The 12,486-nt window shown below is 39.0% G+C and overlaps 1 protein-coding gene across 1 annotated transcript in view; it reads left to right on the top strand.

Annotated features, from left to right (window-relative positions):
• The window catches only part of ptpn20 (protein tyrosine phosphatase non-receptor type 20), a 41,571-nt gene extending 29,118 nt beyond the window's left edge, over nt 1-12,453 (top strand). Inside the window, exons 35-47 of the mRNA XM_088915984.1 lie at nt 645-731; nt 1,552-1,616; nt 2,181-2,342; nt 2,862-3,027; nt 3,197-3,273; nt 3,644-3,726; nt 4,543-4,661; nt 5,539-5,687; nt 6,078-6,168; nt 8,475-8,809; nt 9,343-9,558; nt 11,411-11,473; nt 11,814-12,453. Coding sequence (XP_088772110.1) covers nt 645-731; nt 1,552-1,616; nt 2,181-2,342; nt 2,862-3,027; nt 3,197-3,273; nt 3,644-3,726; nt 4,543-4,661; nt 5,539-5,687; nt 6,078-6,168; nt 8,475-8,809; nt 9,343-9,558; nt 11,411-11,473; nt 11,814-11,912 — 1,712 coding nt within the window. The 3' untranslated portion in view covers nt 11,913-12,453. The remainder of the gene's footprint in view (nt 1-644; nt 732-1,551; nt 1,617-2,180; nt 2,343-2,861; nt 3,028-3,196; nt 3,274-3,643; nt 3,727-4,542; nt 4,662-5,538; nt 5,688-6,077; nt 6,169-8,474; nt 8,810-9,342; nt 9,559-11,410; nt 11,474-11,813) is intronic.
• Nucleotides 12,454-12,486: the final 33 nt, after the last annotated feature.

Here is a 12,486-nt window from a genome sequence, read left to right as displayed (position 1 = left end):
CTGGTTTTGTTTTCATTGACATGCTCACAATGAGCAGCTGCTTGTTTGGTTATGATGGAAATATAAACCTGTCTGATGGCTTTGCTGTTGCGACTTAAGATGTGTGCAGTGCCGCTCCGCAAAGCAAGGGATTCTTCAAGGTGTGAGACACTCAGGAGGTCTGTTAGGAGCGTAGAACAGAGTCATAAAGACATTCTCGGATCTGTTAACAGGGCTTGTTCTAGACAGCACAAAGTACTACATATAATTATTATTGCTAGGTTGTAACAAAATCATACTCAATGTAGTCATGCATGGATTTCAAATGAGACATAGTGCAAAGGTGCTGCTTCCAGAAGGCACTGTTTTATTTTTTAACCTTCTGATTTGTGGTATCCTGTGACTTCTCTGCAGCATTATACAGTAATCATGTTGACTTTCCAAGTCATTTTGGTCTTTAATGTAATATACTGTAAAAACTGTAAATGTTTTGTTTGATTCCAGCACCCAATTGGAGTTTAAAAAAAGTTGAGTTATGTCATTATTTAAAAAAAAACATCACACTGTATATCCTGGTCTCTTACAAATGAATAAAATGTTAAATCCATGCATACGTTTTTTAAATATGATGATTCTTATCTCTTATTCTTTAATGTTCCAATTAGGTTTATTTGAATGGAAAAAGGATGTTAAGTTTTTCCCCCGATGTGAAGAGCAAATTCCTATGGAACCAGAGACACCATGTGAAGACAGTAAGGATTCCAGCTTCTTCCCTTTCACTGCCTCTCTTGTGTAGTACTGTGGATGCGATGACAGATCCATCTTGTATAATACCAGGGCACTCTATAACAGGATTAATTATTACCAAGCCTGCTGCCTCCACTGGCGTATTGAAGTGCACTTCTTGTACATGATCTGTTAACCTGGCTCATCCGACCAGTGTGTGCAACTCTCGAAGTTGCTGGGAAACTGTTGGCTGGGAGGTGCAACTTCAAAATGTGGCGTTTGCACCTTGGGGAGGAGATGCACCAGCATTCTCTGAGATGGCAGGACAGAGAGAATGTCATTGTAAGTTTTTAACACATCAGATTTTGATCATCTATACAATGCTCTCGAAGAATAAGGTATTTTATGAGTTGTCTTCAGCTAGTAATTTAAGCTTTTGTTATTGCATTTTTTCTTACAATTTTAGACAGCTTAGGTTATTGTTTTTATTATTATTATTATCATTATTATTATTATTATTATTATTATTATTATTATTATTATTATTTGGGGGGTATTTACAAGTCTTGTAACAGAACTGTTAAGATCCAGATAGAGTATACAGGATATTGAGACTCATTCTGTGTGCTGGATTCCCTTACACACACAGTGCATCTGAGCAAACAGCTTAGTCATGCAGCGTGAAACTGCACATTCTTACAAAATGGGAACTCACTTGTTTCTTTTGATATATTTTTTTAGATTACATGTTAGAAATTAAATGTTTCACTCTCTCTTTTTGTCTAGAAGGCACTTTTTACTGATTTTATAAACATACAATCAGTATATTTCTTTATTTCTCTACAGCAAAACAGTTAGCTAAGAGTGGAGCAAAGTTCCAAGAGGATTTACTTGTCACTTCTGAGGTAACTGCTCTGTTTTTTTTCAAAGAGACATTCTTAAAGCCTTTCTTTAATCCTGCCTTTTATACATGGAGTCATGTAAAAGGCATGTTGCTTTCCAGAAGTCACTCAAAAACCCAAATCAGGTATTAATGTTTTAATAGTTCAGGTGGGGAGCTGCATCAGCATGCGTAGGCTGCAAGAACCAAGTAATAGGTTTATTCCATGCTGAAAAAAAGAAGAAAGAAAACAACGTTTCGGCCATAGAGCCTTCTTCAGGTGTGAAGAAGGCTCCACGGCTGAAACATTGTGTTTTCTTTCTTTACTTTTTTTCAGCATGGAATAAACCTATTACTTGTTCCATTAATGTTTTAATACACGCTCATTAAAAATGTTGCTGCTCATCCAAGTTCAGAGTACTCTTTGAATAATTCCTCTGGGGAAGCTTCTCTCCCTCAGGCTAGAGTCCTTTTTATTCTGTGATTGATGGCTGCAAATGTAACAGGACCAGATCATGCTGAAGCATCTTCACTGGCCTGGTTTCTCAGGCACAGTTCTCAGCAGTGAGTCCTCCTGTGCCCTTCCTCTGTGCAGAGCTGCATTGTCCAGGTGGACATCCAGAAGCCCGAGAAAGGAGGCCTGGGCTTTGCCCTTGTGGGGGGCAGCAGTGGTAGCGCCCTCAGGGTAAAAGGTATCTGCCCTGGCAGCGTGGCACAGCTGGACGGCCGACTGCAGGTCGGGGACATCCTGTTGGAGGTACAGTACTGTTACGTCACTCGCTCACATGCTGTTGTTATTAGAGGTGCATTTAGATCAACACTTTAGACAACCATATACAGTACATAAGAAAAATCTGTCACCTTATAATATTGTAAACTATGCATAAGAATTTAAAAAAAAACTGAAAGCATGGTAACTAAATTGAATGAAACAAAAAAATGGTACAGTCCAACAATAAAATGGATTTGTAGTCAGTGTGTCATCCTTTGGCTTCCAGTACTTGTCTCATTTACCTAGATTACTCAGCATTTTCAAAGGAGTTGGGCAACTGTTCCAAAGACAATGTGTGTGTATGTTAACTGGTAAATCATACACGAAGGGAAAGTTATATACAGTAGCTGGGGATCATAACCTATCTGCACATAAGTGCTTGTGCATTTGTATTCATGTCATTACTATCCTGCAAGCTCCTTGTCCCAGTGAAGATCAGGAAATGCTATGAGCTCATTAAGGCCAAAGTATGCAGTTTGAGTGCCCTCTTTTCTTTTTGCTTAGGTCAATGGAGATATAGTGTCGGGTCTGAGTCACAGCAAGGTGGTAGAAATGCTGAGGAAAGCAGAAGGCACTGTCTGTCTCACTGTCTGCAGGAATTTACCGGCTTCCTCAAGTGCAAGTGTAAAACAGTTGTCAGAAACCCACAGACATAATCCACAACACACTGGTGAGAACAGATTCTACTTAAAATCATAGATAGTAGATAGTAGTAATACTTCCACTTAAAAAATATCATTGATAGTAGAATTTTAATTTTAAACAGCTTATTCAATGTTAAGCGTAACGTTATGGGTGCGTTTGTGTGTCTGTGTAACTCCCAGTTCATGTCTTTAAAGCAGAAGAACAAGACTTGAAACAAACCAGAGGACCACGGCACTTCAGAACCACACTGGCTTTTGAAACACACCCTGGGGTGAGTGCAAAGACTCCAGCTCACAAGTCTGCCATGACAACAGCCTCTGGATTCTCTGTACACCTGTACAGTACACCTTTCTCAGAGCAAAGTTTTCTTTTAAAAATGAGAGCAGACTTAAAAAAAACTTCTGGTTATTTGTATCTTTTCAACATAAGGAACATACTGTAATAGGATCAAATGAAGGAACAAATATCTAATCTCCTTGTTTAGTAGCAGTAGGTATTGTTTTATTGAAGAACAATATAGTTAGACTGAACTCTCAACACCTCTGGCCCCTCACAGAAAGGCAGCAATTAGAGTCAACCTGTTGGCCTTAAAAGTTCAGTGCAGGACACCCTTAACATATTCTCATCTCTTTTAACTGCAGGAAAGCAAAACTTCTCCATCTCCAGTGCAGAACTGCAGTACTCCTCTTTGTGTCCCAAACACTCCTCAGGACAGCTCAGACAGGTTGGGCCACCATCAGCTCTGGAGAACAGAGAGAAAAAGACTGTTCTCTTCTCTCATGTGATAACAGTCTTATTCAGTATTCTTTTCATCTTTAAGATTCTTAAACAGATGCGACATTTACTCCTTTTTGGTTGTTTATGTACTTAAGAACTAATTTTACTAAAACTGAACAGAAACATTTGCCATTGAATCACATTTTCATTGGATATGTAGCTAAAGCTAAAGTTTGTTATTAAAACTCACATCCCATTTCATTGTTTTACTTTCCTGTGATCTTCACAGAGCTACAGTCAGTGAATGCAATAGTACAGTAGATGCTATACACTGTGGTACTACTGTCCGAAGTAAAATATTATTTTGGACTAATTAATGAATAAAACTAAACGGAGAATTTCAAAATACCCAAATTTCCTAAACCACCACTATGATGTGTTTACATGGTAGATTTTGTGACTGCCTTCCCACAATACCTCTTCTTTCCTGTCTTTTTCAGTTGAATTTTACTTAGGGCAGTGATCTCAGTAGCATCCCCTAGGGCTTTTGTGTCTGTCATGATGTTCTTCCTGCTCTTTGGCAGGAGGCACTTTCAGCCTTACAGAGGTCAAACATCTAAAGGCTCATCTCCTGACGTAAAAACTGTGCGCGAAGTTCTGGCACATGACAGGTGCTAACACTCCCCACAAGATGGCAGCAGAGAGCCAAAGTTGAAAAGAGAAAATCCGAAAATGCCGGCCCTTGTGTAAAATCAGTGAACAAAATATTGGCTGTAAATCATAGACCTGTAGCTAGGTTTTACCGGTCTACTTTCTTCTCCAGTGGAATACCGCAGAAAACACGCTTGGCACAGACAAAGGAGATTCCTTCAGGTGGCTGGAGTAGTGATGAGGATGATGAGGTGCTTCTTCCTTCTGTTCAAAATATACAGCCCTCGACAGGTAGGGCTCAATCCTCACTGCTGAACAAAGAGGACATGTCCTCCTAAACAAGCAAGTGAAGTGTTTTCTGAATTAGACTTATTGATGTTCTTTACTTAACAAAAAATGCAATCATCTGTCCATTTTCTTAACACTTCACCCAATTCATGGCATGAGGCAGGATACACTCTGGAGGGGAGGTCAGTCCATTATACAACACACACAGACTCCTAGGGCCAATATTCCCAGACGCCAATTAACCCATTTGTCTTTAAACTTGGAAGGAAACGAGAGCACCCAGGGGAAACCCACTTGAACACAGGGAGTTCATACAAACTTTATTCAGATAGCATCCCAGGTCTGGAATTGCACCCAAGGCCCCAGCCATGCGAGGCGGCAATGCTAACCACTGTGCCACCGAACCGCCTAAAAAGCTGTGATTTGTGAAGGCTGGAGGTGGAATTTGAACCTGTGCTCCTGGAAGCAAAGGGGAGCTCACGACAGTGGTTTAGTCCTATCCTGGCTCTGTAAGAACAAGTTATTATTCACATTTATGACCTGGAGATTACCCATTTATATAGCAGGACATGAAACTGGAGACTATTATAACAGTAGCGTTTCACAAATCCTTTAGGTTTAGGACCAGAGACAGGGTACCCATCAGAGACATTCAGTACACACACTCTGTGCTTGTGACTAAACAAACTGCCATGTCACTGAGGGCACACTCTCGGTGATTCAAGCTCTCAGTTGTCCTGTTATTCTAATGAGCTCATCTGCAATTATCTATGAATTAATAGAACATTTCAGACTTGTTTTCCGTTTTGTTATTTATAGTTCTACTGTAAAATGGTGATTGCAATTCTTTGGATTTGAAGCAAAATGTTTTTGTATTAAGGCAGAATTATTGTGTCGGAGGAGGAGCTGGCCAGGTTGTCGCTGATAAGCCCCCCTGCGAATGGACAGTATTGTGGGTCCAGAGTGAAAGAGCTAATTGAAACGCTGCAGCTGAGGCTCGAACAGCAGGAGGTGGTGAAAGAGTTTATGGTAAAGTCCCTTGTCACCTGCAGATTGTGAGAGCATCACCTTGCATGTCCCGGCATTATTTACTGACCTCAATTTCAGCTCCCTTTATGCACTGGAGAATGATATATGCAATGTAGAAAATAAATAAGTATTTTAATTTGCCCAATCTTCCAGTAGCCTCATTGTTTGGAAATTCAAAACACGTGAAATCATGAAATGAAACGTGTTTACTGGTCACTGTGTGATATCCTCATTGAAGTACAATAGATTTTGATTGAGCAACCTGAAGGCGTATTTTGTGCACTGGCTTTAATGTGTCCACAAACATATACTGATAATTGTTGAAGCATACTGTACATTCTTTAAAATGGCATTGTGATTAGAAGATGAAATGGATTTTGTTTCTTTAAGGCCTTGGAGCACCTGAAACCGTCTGACAACTGCCTTATAGGAAAAGCCCCAGAGAACAGAGAGAAAAACAGATACAGGGACATTCTGCCTTGTAAGTCATTTTAGAACCTCATTTTGTATTAGAGTGGCACACAGCTACTAGACTCTGTGTATTGGGGTGGCACAGGTAGTAGGCTCTGTGTATTGGGGTGGCACAGCTACTAAGCTTTGTGTATTGGAAAGGCACAGCTGCATGATGCTGTTATTGTGGTGGCAGAGCTACAAGATTCTGTGTTAAGGTGGCAAAGCTGCTAGGTTTTGCTGGGTTTGCAGGTCTTCATGTTAAATTTGTCCTTTGTAATGTGTTTCTGTTTCTTAATTCTTCTCCACACATTTTCCTTTTTTTTCGACAATTGAACTATTTGTGAACTTTGGTGAATGTCAACATTTCTGAACATGTTCTCGCAATTAACATTGTTCTTGTACCAAGTGTTTTGTCTGGCTGAACGAGAGAAGAGTTATTTGAAAGACGGGGACAGCTCCTGTCCAATACTGCACTGCATATGTCAGACTATTTCATTATAATCTCTTACACTTCAGCATTTATATGACATATTAATGTCGTATTCAATTATATAGTCTTATGTATTAACATCATATTTATTTTTAAGAAATACAACCTACATAACTTTTTTTGTGTTTAGCATTTTCTGAAATGCTAATTATATCTGTAAAAAGGACAATGCACCATTTCTCTAACTACCAAACAAGGTACATTTGCCAAATGGCCTCCTCTCATGTGTAACCATTATTATGTTCTAGGTGGTAAAACAAGTTGTAATATGTATTATGAGCCATTTCTTAAGTAAGTTGATGTCTCTTTGAGTATTGTCATTTATCTGTTCTTTTCCAAAAATAAACTTCATACCATACCAATAATTATGGTTATGATTACAGAATGTTTTGAATTTTTTACCTTTTCTAATCTTGAAATTTCTTTTTCTACTCAGCCATGTCACATCTGCACTATATTTGAAAATCTATGGCATATGTCTCTGATCTGCGAGATTACATTAAATACATAATCTTGTTTTCGTTATTATGAGGAATGGCTACCCGATATGCAGACACATTTCTAGTACAATTGGGCCCATTTTTAATTTGTAGAATGGTGGTCCCTATTCAGAATTACACTCGGGGGGGGTGTGCCCCCTAGAGACGCACAAGAGGCAAGCCCAGAATGGCCAGGCTGTTCTCAATGTGGTGCTTTATCAGTTCAGGAGCAGGCTACTGTACTCTTTTAGGTGTAGTGTTTGTTTTGTTTGGGGTTTTTTTTTTTCGGCTTCTGACTGGCCTTCTGTTCTGAATAAAACATATGAGATTGTGAAGTGTGAGGCCCAGGACTTAACAGTATTATTACTGGAAATAGTTCAAGGAGCACAGGGTTCTGCAGGAAGCCTGATGCCACCCATTGTGGAGGAAATCTTGCACGCATTCACTTTTCTTAAGTGTAAGTCTGCTCTCTTCGCTGTGAAACATGTTTGCATAACCCCCGAGTACCATGAGCTACATGCGAATCTGCCAACATTCCATCGGTTACCACTGAAATGAAAGAGGTGTCTTGGCCCGCTGGGATCTTTGTCTAACTTCACTGCTGACGCCTTTCTTGGGCATATTGCCGCAACATGGAAATAATCATTTGATCAAGGGAAATGGAAATTTTACTCATATGTTACATCATACTGGAGAGTGCTAATATAAGCTTTCCACTTTGTACTTATACAACCAACCACCAAGTTATTTTTTTATGTGGTCAATTTTAAACCTTCTTCATATCTTTACCCTTTTAAAGATAGAGTCAGTGTGTGTGAGTGGACCCTTACACATGACAGGATAATCTTGGTCATATTCTTTTTTTAAATAGATTTTAGTTGGAGGTTAAAGCATGTAAATGGTATTAAAAGATGCCAAATACAGTATGTTTCACTTCAAATAGTCTAAATATGACTCGATACCTTGCTCCAAATCCATAAAAGTAGTTACAAATGAGTGGAGGCCATTTCAGACATCTCGATCATTTGGTTTTTATTAGTTTTTCGTCTAAGAATCACATCTTGACATTTCCTGAAATGCTCCATTTATCACTTCGTGCCTGATGTGAGGTTATGAGACATAACACTTTGGACCTTTTGAAAACTGAACTCCCTCTTAGAGATGGGTTACTCTTTCCTCCTTTTGAGCTTCTGTCTCGAATGCCGACCTCATTCCTCCAGGCCAGTGAACAAAAGATGAAGCACAAAGAGCTGAGGCAAACTTAAGAGGAGTCTATTGTGAAACATAAGCAGGCCTCTTTCTGTTGACCTCCTTGTTGTACTGTATGTGGTGTATAACTGTACATCCTTCTCTTTCGCCCTATAGATGACAAAACACGGGTTCCTGTGGGTGAACAACAAGATTATATAAATGCCAGTTTCATCAGAATGTCTGTGGGGCCAGAGGAGAATTGGTACATTTCATCTCAGGGACCATTGCCTGGGACAGTCGATCTCTTTTGGCAAATGGTGTGGGAGAATAAGTCGGATGTGATTGCCATGATGACTCGGGAGGTGGAGCGGGGAAGAGTGAAGTGTCACAGATATTGGCCAGAGGAATTAAATGTGCCAATGGATACCAGCAAATACCAGCTTCATCTGGACAATTTCCAGATTCATCATTATTTTCATATTAAGATCATTAGGATGATTGAAAAGGAAGCAAGTATAAAATATTCTCTTTTTGTGCAGTTTAAAACTCTTTGAACACGGTTAAGATCAAGGCTTACCACTACATGTGCAAAAATGATACATTTTTATTGTCCTATAAATTGCCAAAGACATGTTTTACTGTTAATGCCATTGATTTTGATAAATGTATGTTTATAAATTAATACACGTGTATTAGAGTTTGGTTTTCCTTTGAAAAAAATCTGTTTTCATGCATTATGGGACAGTAATTGTCATTGTGTGTTATTTGTCTATTGAACTAATAAGTTCACATCATATTTAACAGAACAACTCAGAGAGTTTTAGATTCCTTTAACTGAAAAAGTCTCCTGGTGTATCTGTGCAGTGCCATTCCCTGACCCTGTCTGTATCCCTAACCCCAGTCCAAACTGAAGCGAATAAATGCAGATTGCAGGGGTTGCACATACTGTATGTGGAGGCTCCTGGCTAGGTTTTAAAGTACAGTAGATGTATTGTCCAATAGCTTCTCACCTACTGGTTTGTCTCTGGGTGATATCTTTCAGACTGGAGGTACGCACATTGTGAAACACTTCAAATTCACTACATGGCCGGACCACTGCACACCAAGGTCCTCAGACCAGCTGGTGAGGTTCATCCTCTACCTGAGATCAGTGCACAGGCAGGGTCCGGTGATTGTTCACTGCAGCGCGGGGATCGGGAGGACCGGCGTGCTTATTTGCACTGATGTTATTCTCACAATGATAGAGAAAGACTTAAATGTAAGTATAACTGCACATAAGGAAACTATATGCATGAACTTGCAAGGGCTTTTCAATAAATAAAGTAACAAGACCTCTCACAGTGGGAAATGATTTACCCTGGTGGGTTTAAATTGATAAAGCACTCTGGCACCAGGTACCTACCACCTGCTATTAGTAATGCGTAGCAGCAGTTTAAAGAGGAGTGCCCTGCAAATGCTATCAGATCAATGCTGCAAATCTAGAGTGCACAATGTGATTCAGTGATTCGGTTTTGGCAAAGCACGCAATGATAACTGACATTCAGCCAGCTTCCTCGCAGAGGTGTGTGGACCCTATGTCATCCAACAAATTGTAAATATTGCAAACATGTGTGCATGCAGTGAAGTGCCTCTGATAACAGCAGGATGGGTGTTCAGGAGTGACCTGGGCGTTCAGGCATCTCCATCACTGATGAGAATGTTTGCCACATTGAAGGCATGATTAGGGAAGACAGATGCGTGAAATTTGCTGTCATTGTAAATTAGCTCAACATATCCTTGGGTACCATATACAACATCATCCATGGGCATTTGGGGTGCGCCTTCTCCACTGTGCATTCACAGATAGCCACTGATCTACCCTCGTGTTGCTTTCTTTGCTGCATTTACCATATCACATCATGCACAATAACTGGGATTCAAGGGGGTGGTCACCATGGATTTAGAAAAGGCAGGTCTTGCTTAGATGACTTGTTAGAGTTCTTTCAACAAGCTACTGCAGCAGTGGATACAAACAGCATATGATATAGAGATTTCCGATAATCAGAAAGCTTATAATAAATTTCCTCATAAAACATTCGTTCTTAAATAGCAGGCAGTGAGCATTCAAGGTAATGCATGTTTGCAGTACAGTATATCATATAAAATAAGAAATGCTTAAAGAAAATACTAATGAACAAGACATACAGTAGGTGTTCATTTGCCACATCATTTATTCTAGATATTGCAACAAAGCAACGTACATGTAGAGTTTAAATTCGGAAATGTAATATTAATACTTTACAATGCACTCATAAATCCTGATGTACAATATGTTCTGTATGTATTGGTTACCATGTTACAAAAAAGGTTTTGCTGCACTGGGATTCGTCCACAGAACAGCAACCAAGCACATTTGGTGGTTCAAGGAGGATGGAGGTTCAAGAGAAAAGGGCACCTGATTCATGTATTCAAATCTCTCAAAGTCATTGGCAAAGTCAACCAAACGGACATCTTCCAAACTATCACTGAAACGTGAAGCAGAGAACAAGAGGACTGTAGAGAGGTGTGTTTAAAATAAAAGTGAGAACAGGAGGCACTTGTGGAACTAGATACACTGGCATTTTTGTAAAGTAGGTGGATGAGACTCTCCAATCAGTTAGCTGCTATTGACCAAATACGCTAGATGAGCCAAAATGCCCTCTCATTTTGTTCTTATGCTGCATGACACTAACAGGCCACGTGCCCACAGCCACTCCAGTGAACGTTTACAGCTTTACATGTAGGACATGCTGGATGACCAACCACCACCCTAGTTGTTATAAATAACTCTTTAATGGCAATTTGCAGCTGATGCTGAAATACGGTAGGCAATGATATCTTGGCTACAGCAGCTTCACACAGATCTCTAGTTCTCTGGACTGGATGGTGTCAGGACACATGCCTAAACAGTTTTGGAGGATGATGTGTGAAGTGATGTGTATGATAACCTTATTATCAGTTATACCGGTAACTATGTACAAACAAATGCATGGTAGATCTTGTTGCCGTAGTTATTAAAACACCCAAGTATATTTGTATATAGCATTTTTTTTTCATTTGGATTTCACATTTTTTTTTATGTTTCATCACAGATCAATGTGAGTGATATTGTGAAGGAGATGAGACAACAGCGATATGGAATGATTCAAACAAAGGTATTCTGAAAAAAGGCATATGCAACACAGAAGAGACTGAAAAAAGAATACATCAAGTGATTTTTTAAAATTTCTTTCTCCCTAACTATATTTTGTGGAGCCAGATTTTTTTAAAACCTACTAAAGTCATTTCCTTCTTAACTACTAATCAAACGTATAATTTCTAACTTAAACAGCCTTTAATTAAGTGCCCAAAGGAGGTGTTACTTATTTTACTTTAGAGAGAGATGGATTTTCCTTTCCCAAAAGCATGATGCATAGATCCTAATAAATCTGACCGACAGTAGCTCATTAATAGGTTGTGCTGTAATAATGGAGTTGCCATTTGCTTTGATTTCAGGAACAGTACCTCTTCTGTTACACAGTCTGGCTGGAGGTTCTACAAAGCATCCTGCTTCTTCAGAATGGTAACCAAGGGCAACATGAAAATGTGTTGTAATTTAATCATGTTTTCTATGATAAGTTATTGCGCCATTTCCAAAGAACAGCATTGTGTCTGTACAGTATATATACCACAAAAGGTTTTAAAAGCAAATATCTACATATATTTTTCTCTAATCTCTTTTCAGTATTGATTCTGAAATGTGCTGTTTTATAATGTGTGTAATTTAAAAGCATGCAGTCCTTACAAGTACATGCATGTATGTGGAATATATGCTGAGCCATCTGGTTTTAAAAGAAGACCAATCAAGCCTTTTTTAATACATCGGTTTCTTGTTTTTCTCCTTTATTCATTAAGGTAGATTGTTCAGGAGCACCAATTTCACATTGTGGCTCTTAGTCATTTTGCCTTGGATGTTTAACATAAGGAAAGTGTTAGCACTCATGACTTCAAAAAAGCCTTCATTTAAACTTCAATTGTTAAGCATTCAATTGTTTTAATCTCTTCTCCAAGTTATGTTAAGTTGAAATGGCAATTTGTTCAAGAATGCATTTTACACTGACTGTTATTAGTGTAATAACATCAATGAAATTCATGAATCACATTTTATGATTTCAAGACTGATTTTTAA

The sequence above is a fragment of the Atractosteus spatula genome, chromosome 5 (assembly GCF_055471065.1).
Source record: "Atractosteus spatula isolate fAtrSpa1 chromosome 5, fAtrSpa1.hap1, whole genome shotgun sequence".
In the NCBI taxonomy this organism is placed as follows: domain Eukaryota; kingdom Metazoa; phylum Chordata; class Actinopteri; order Semionotiformes; family Lepisosteidae; genus Atractosteus; species Atractosteus spatula.
Note: the sequence above shows the minus strand (reverse complement) of the source record. Positions and strands in the feature narration are given on the sequence as shown.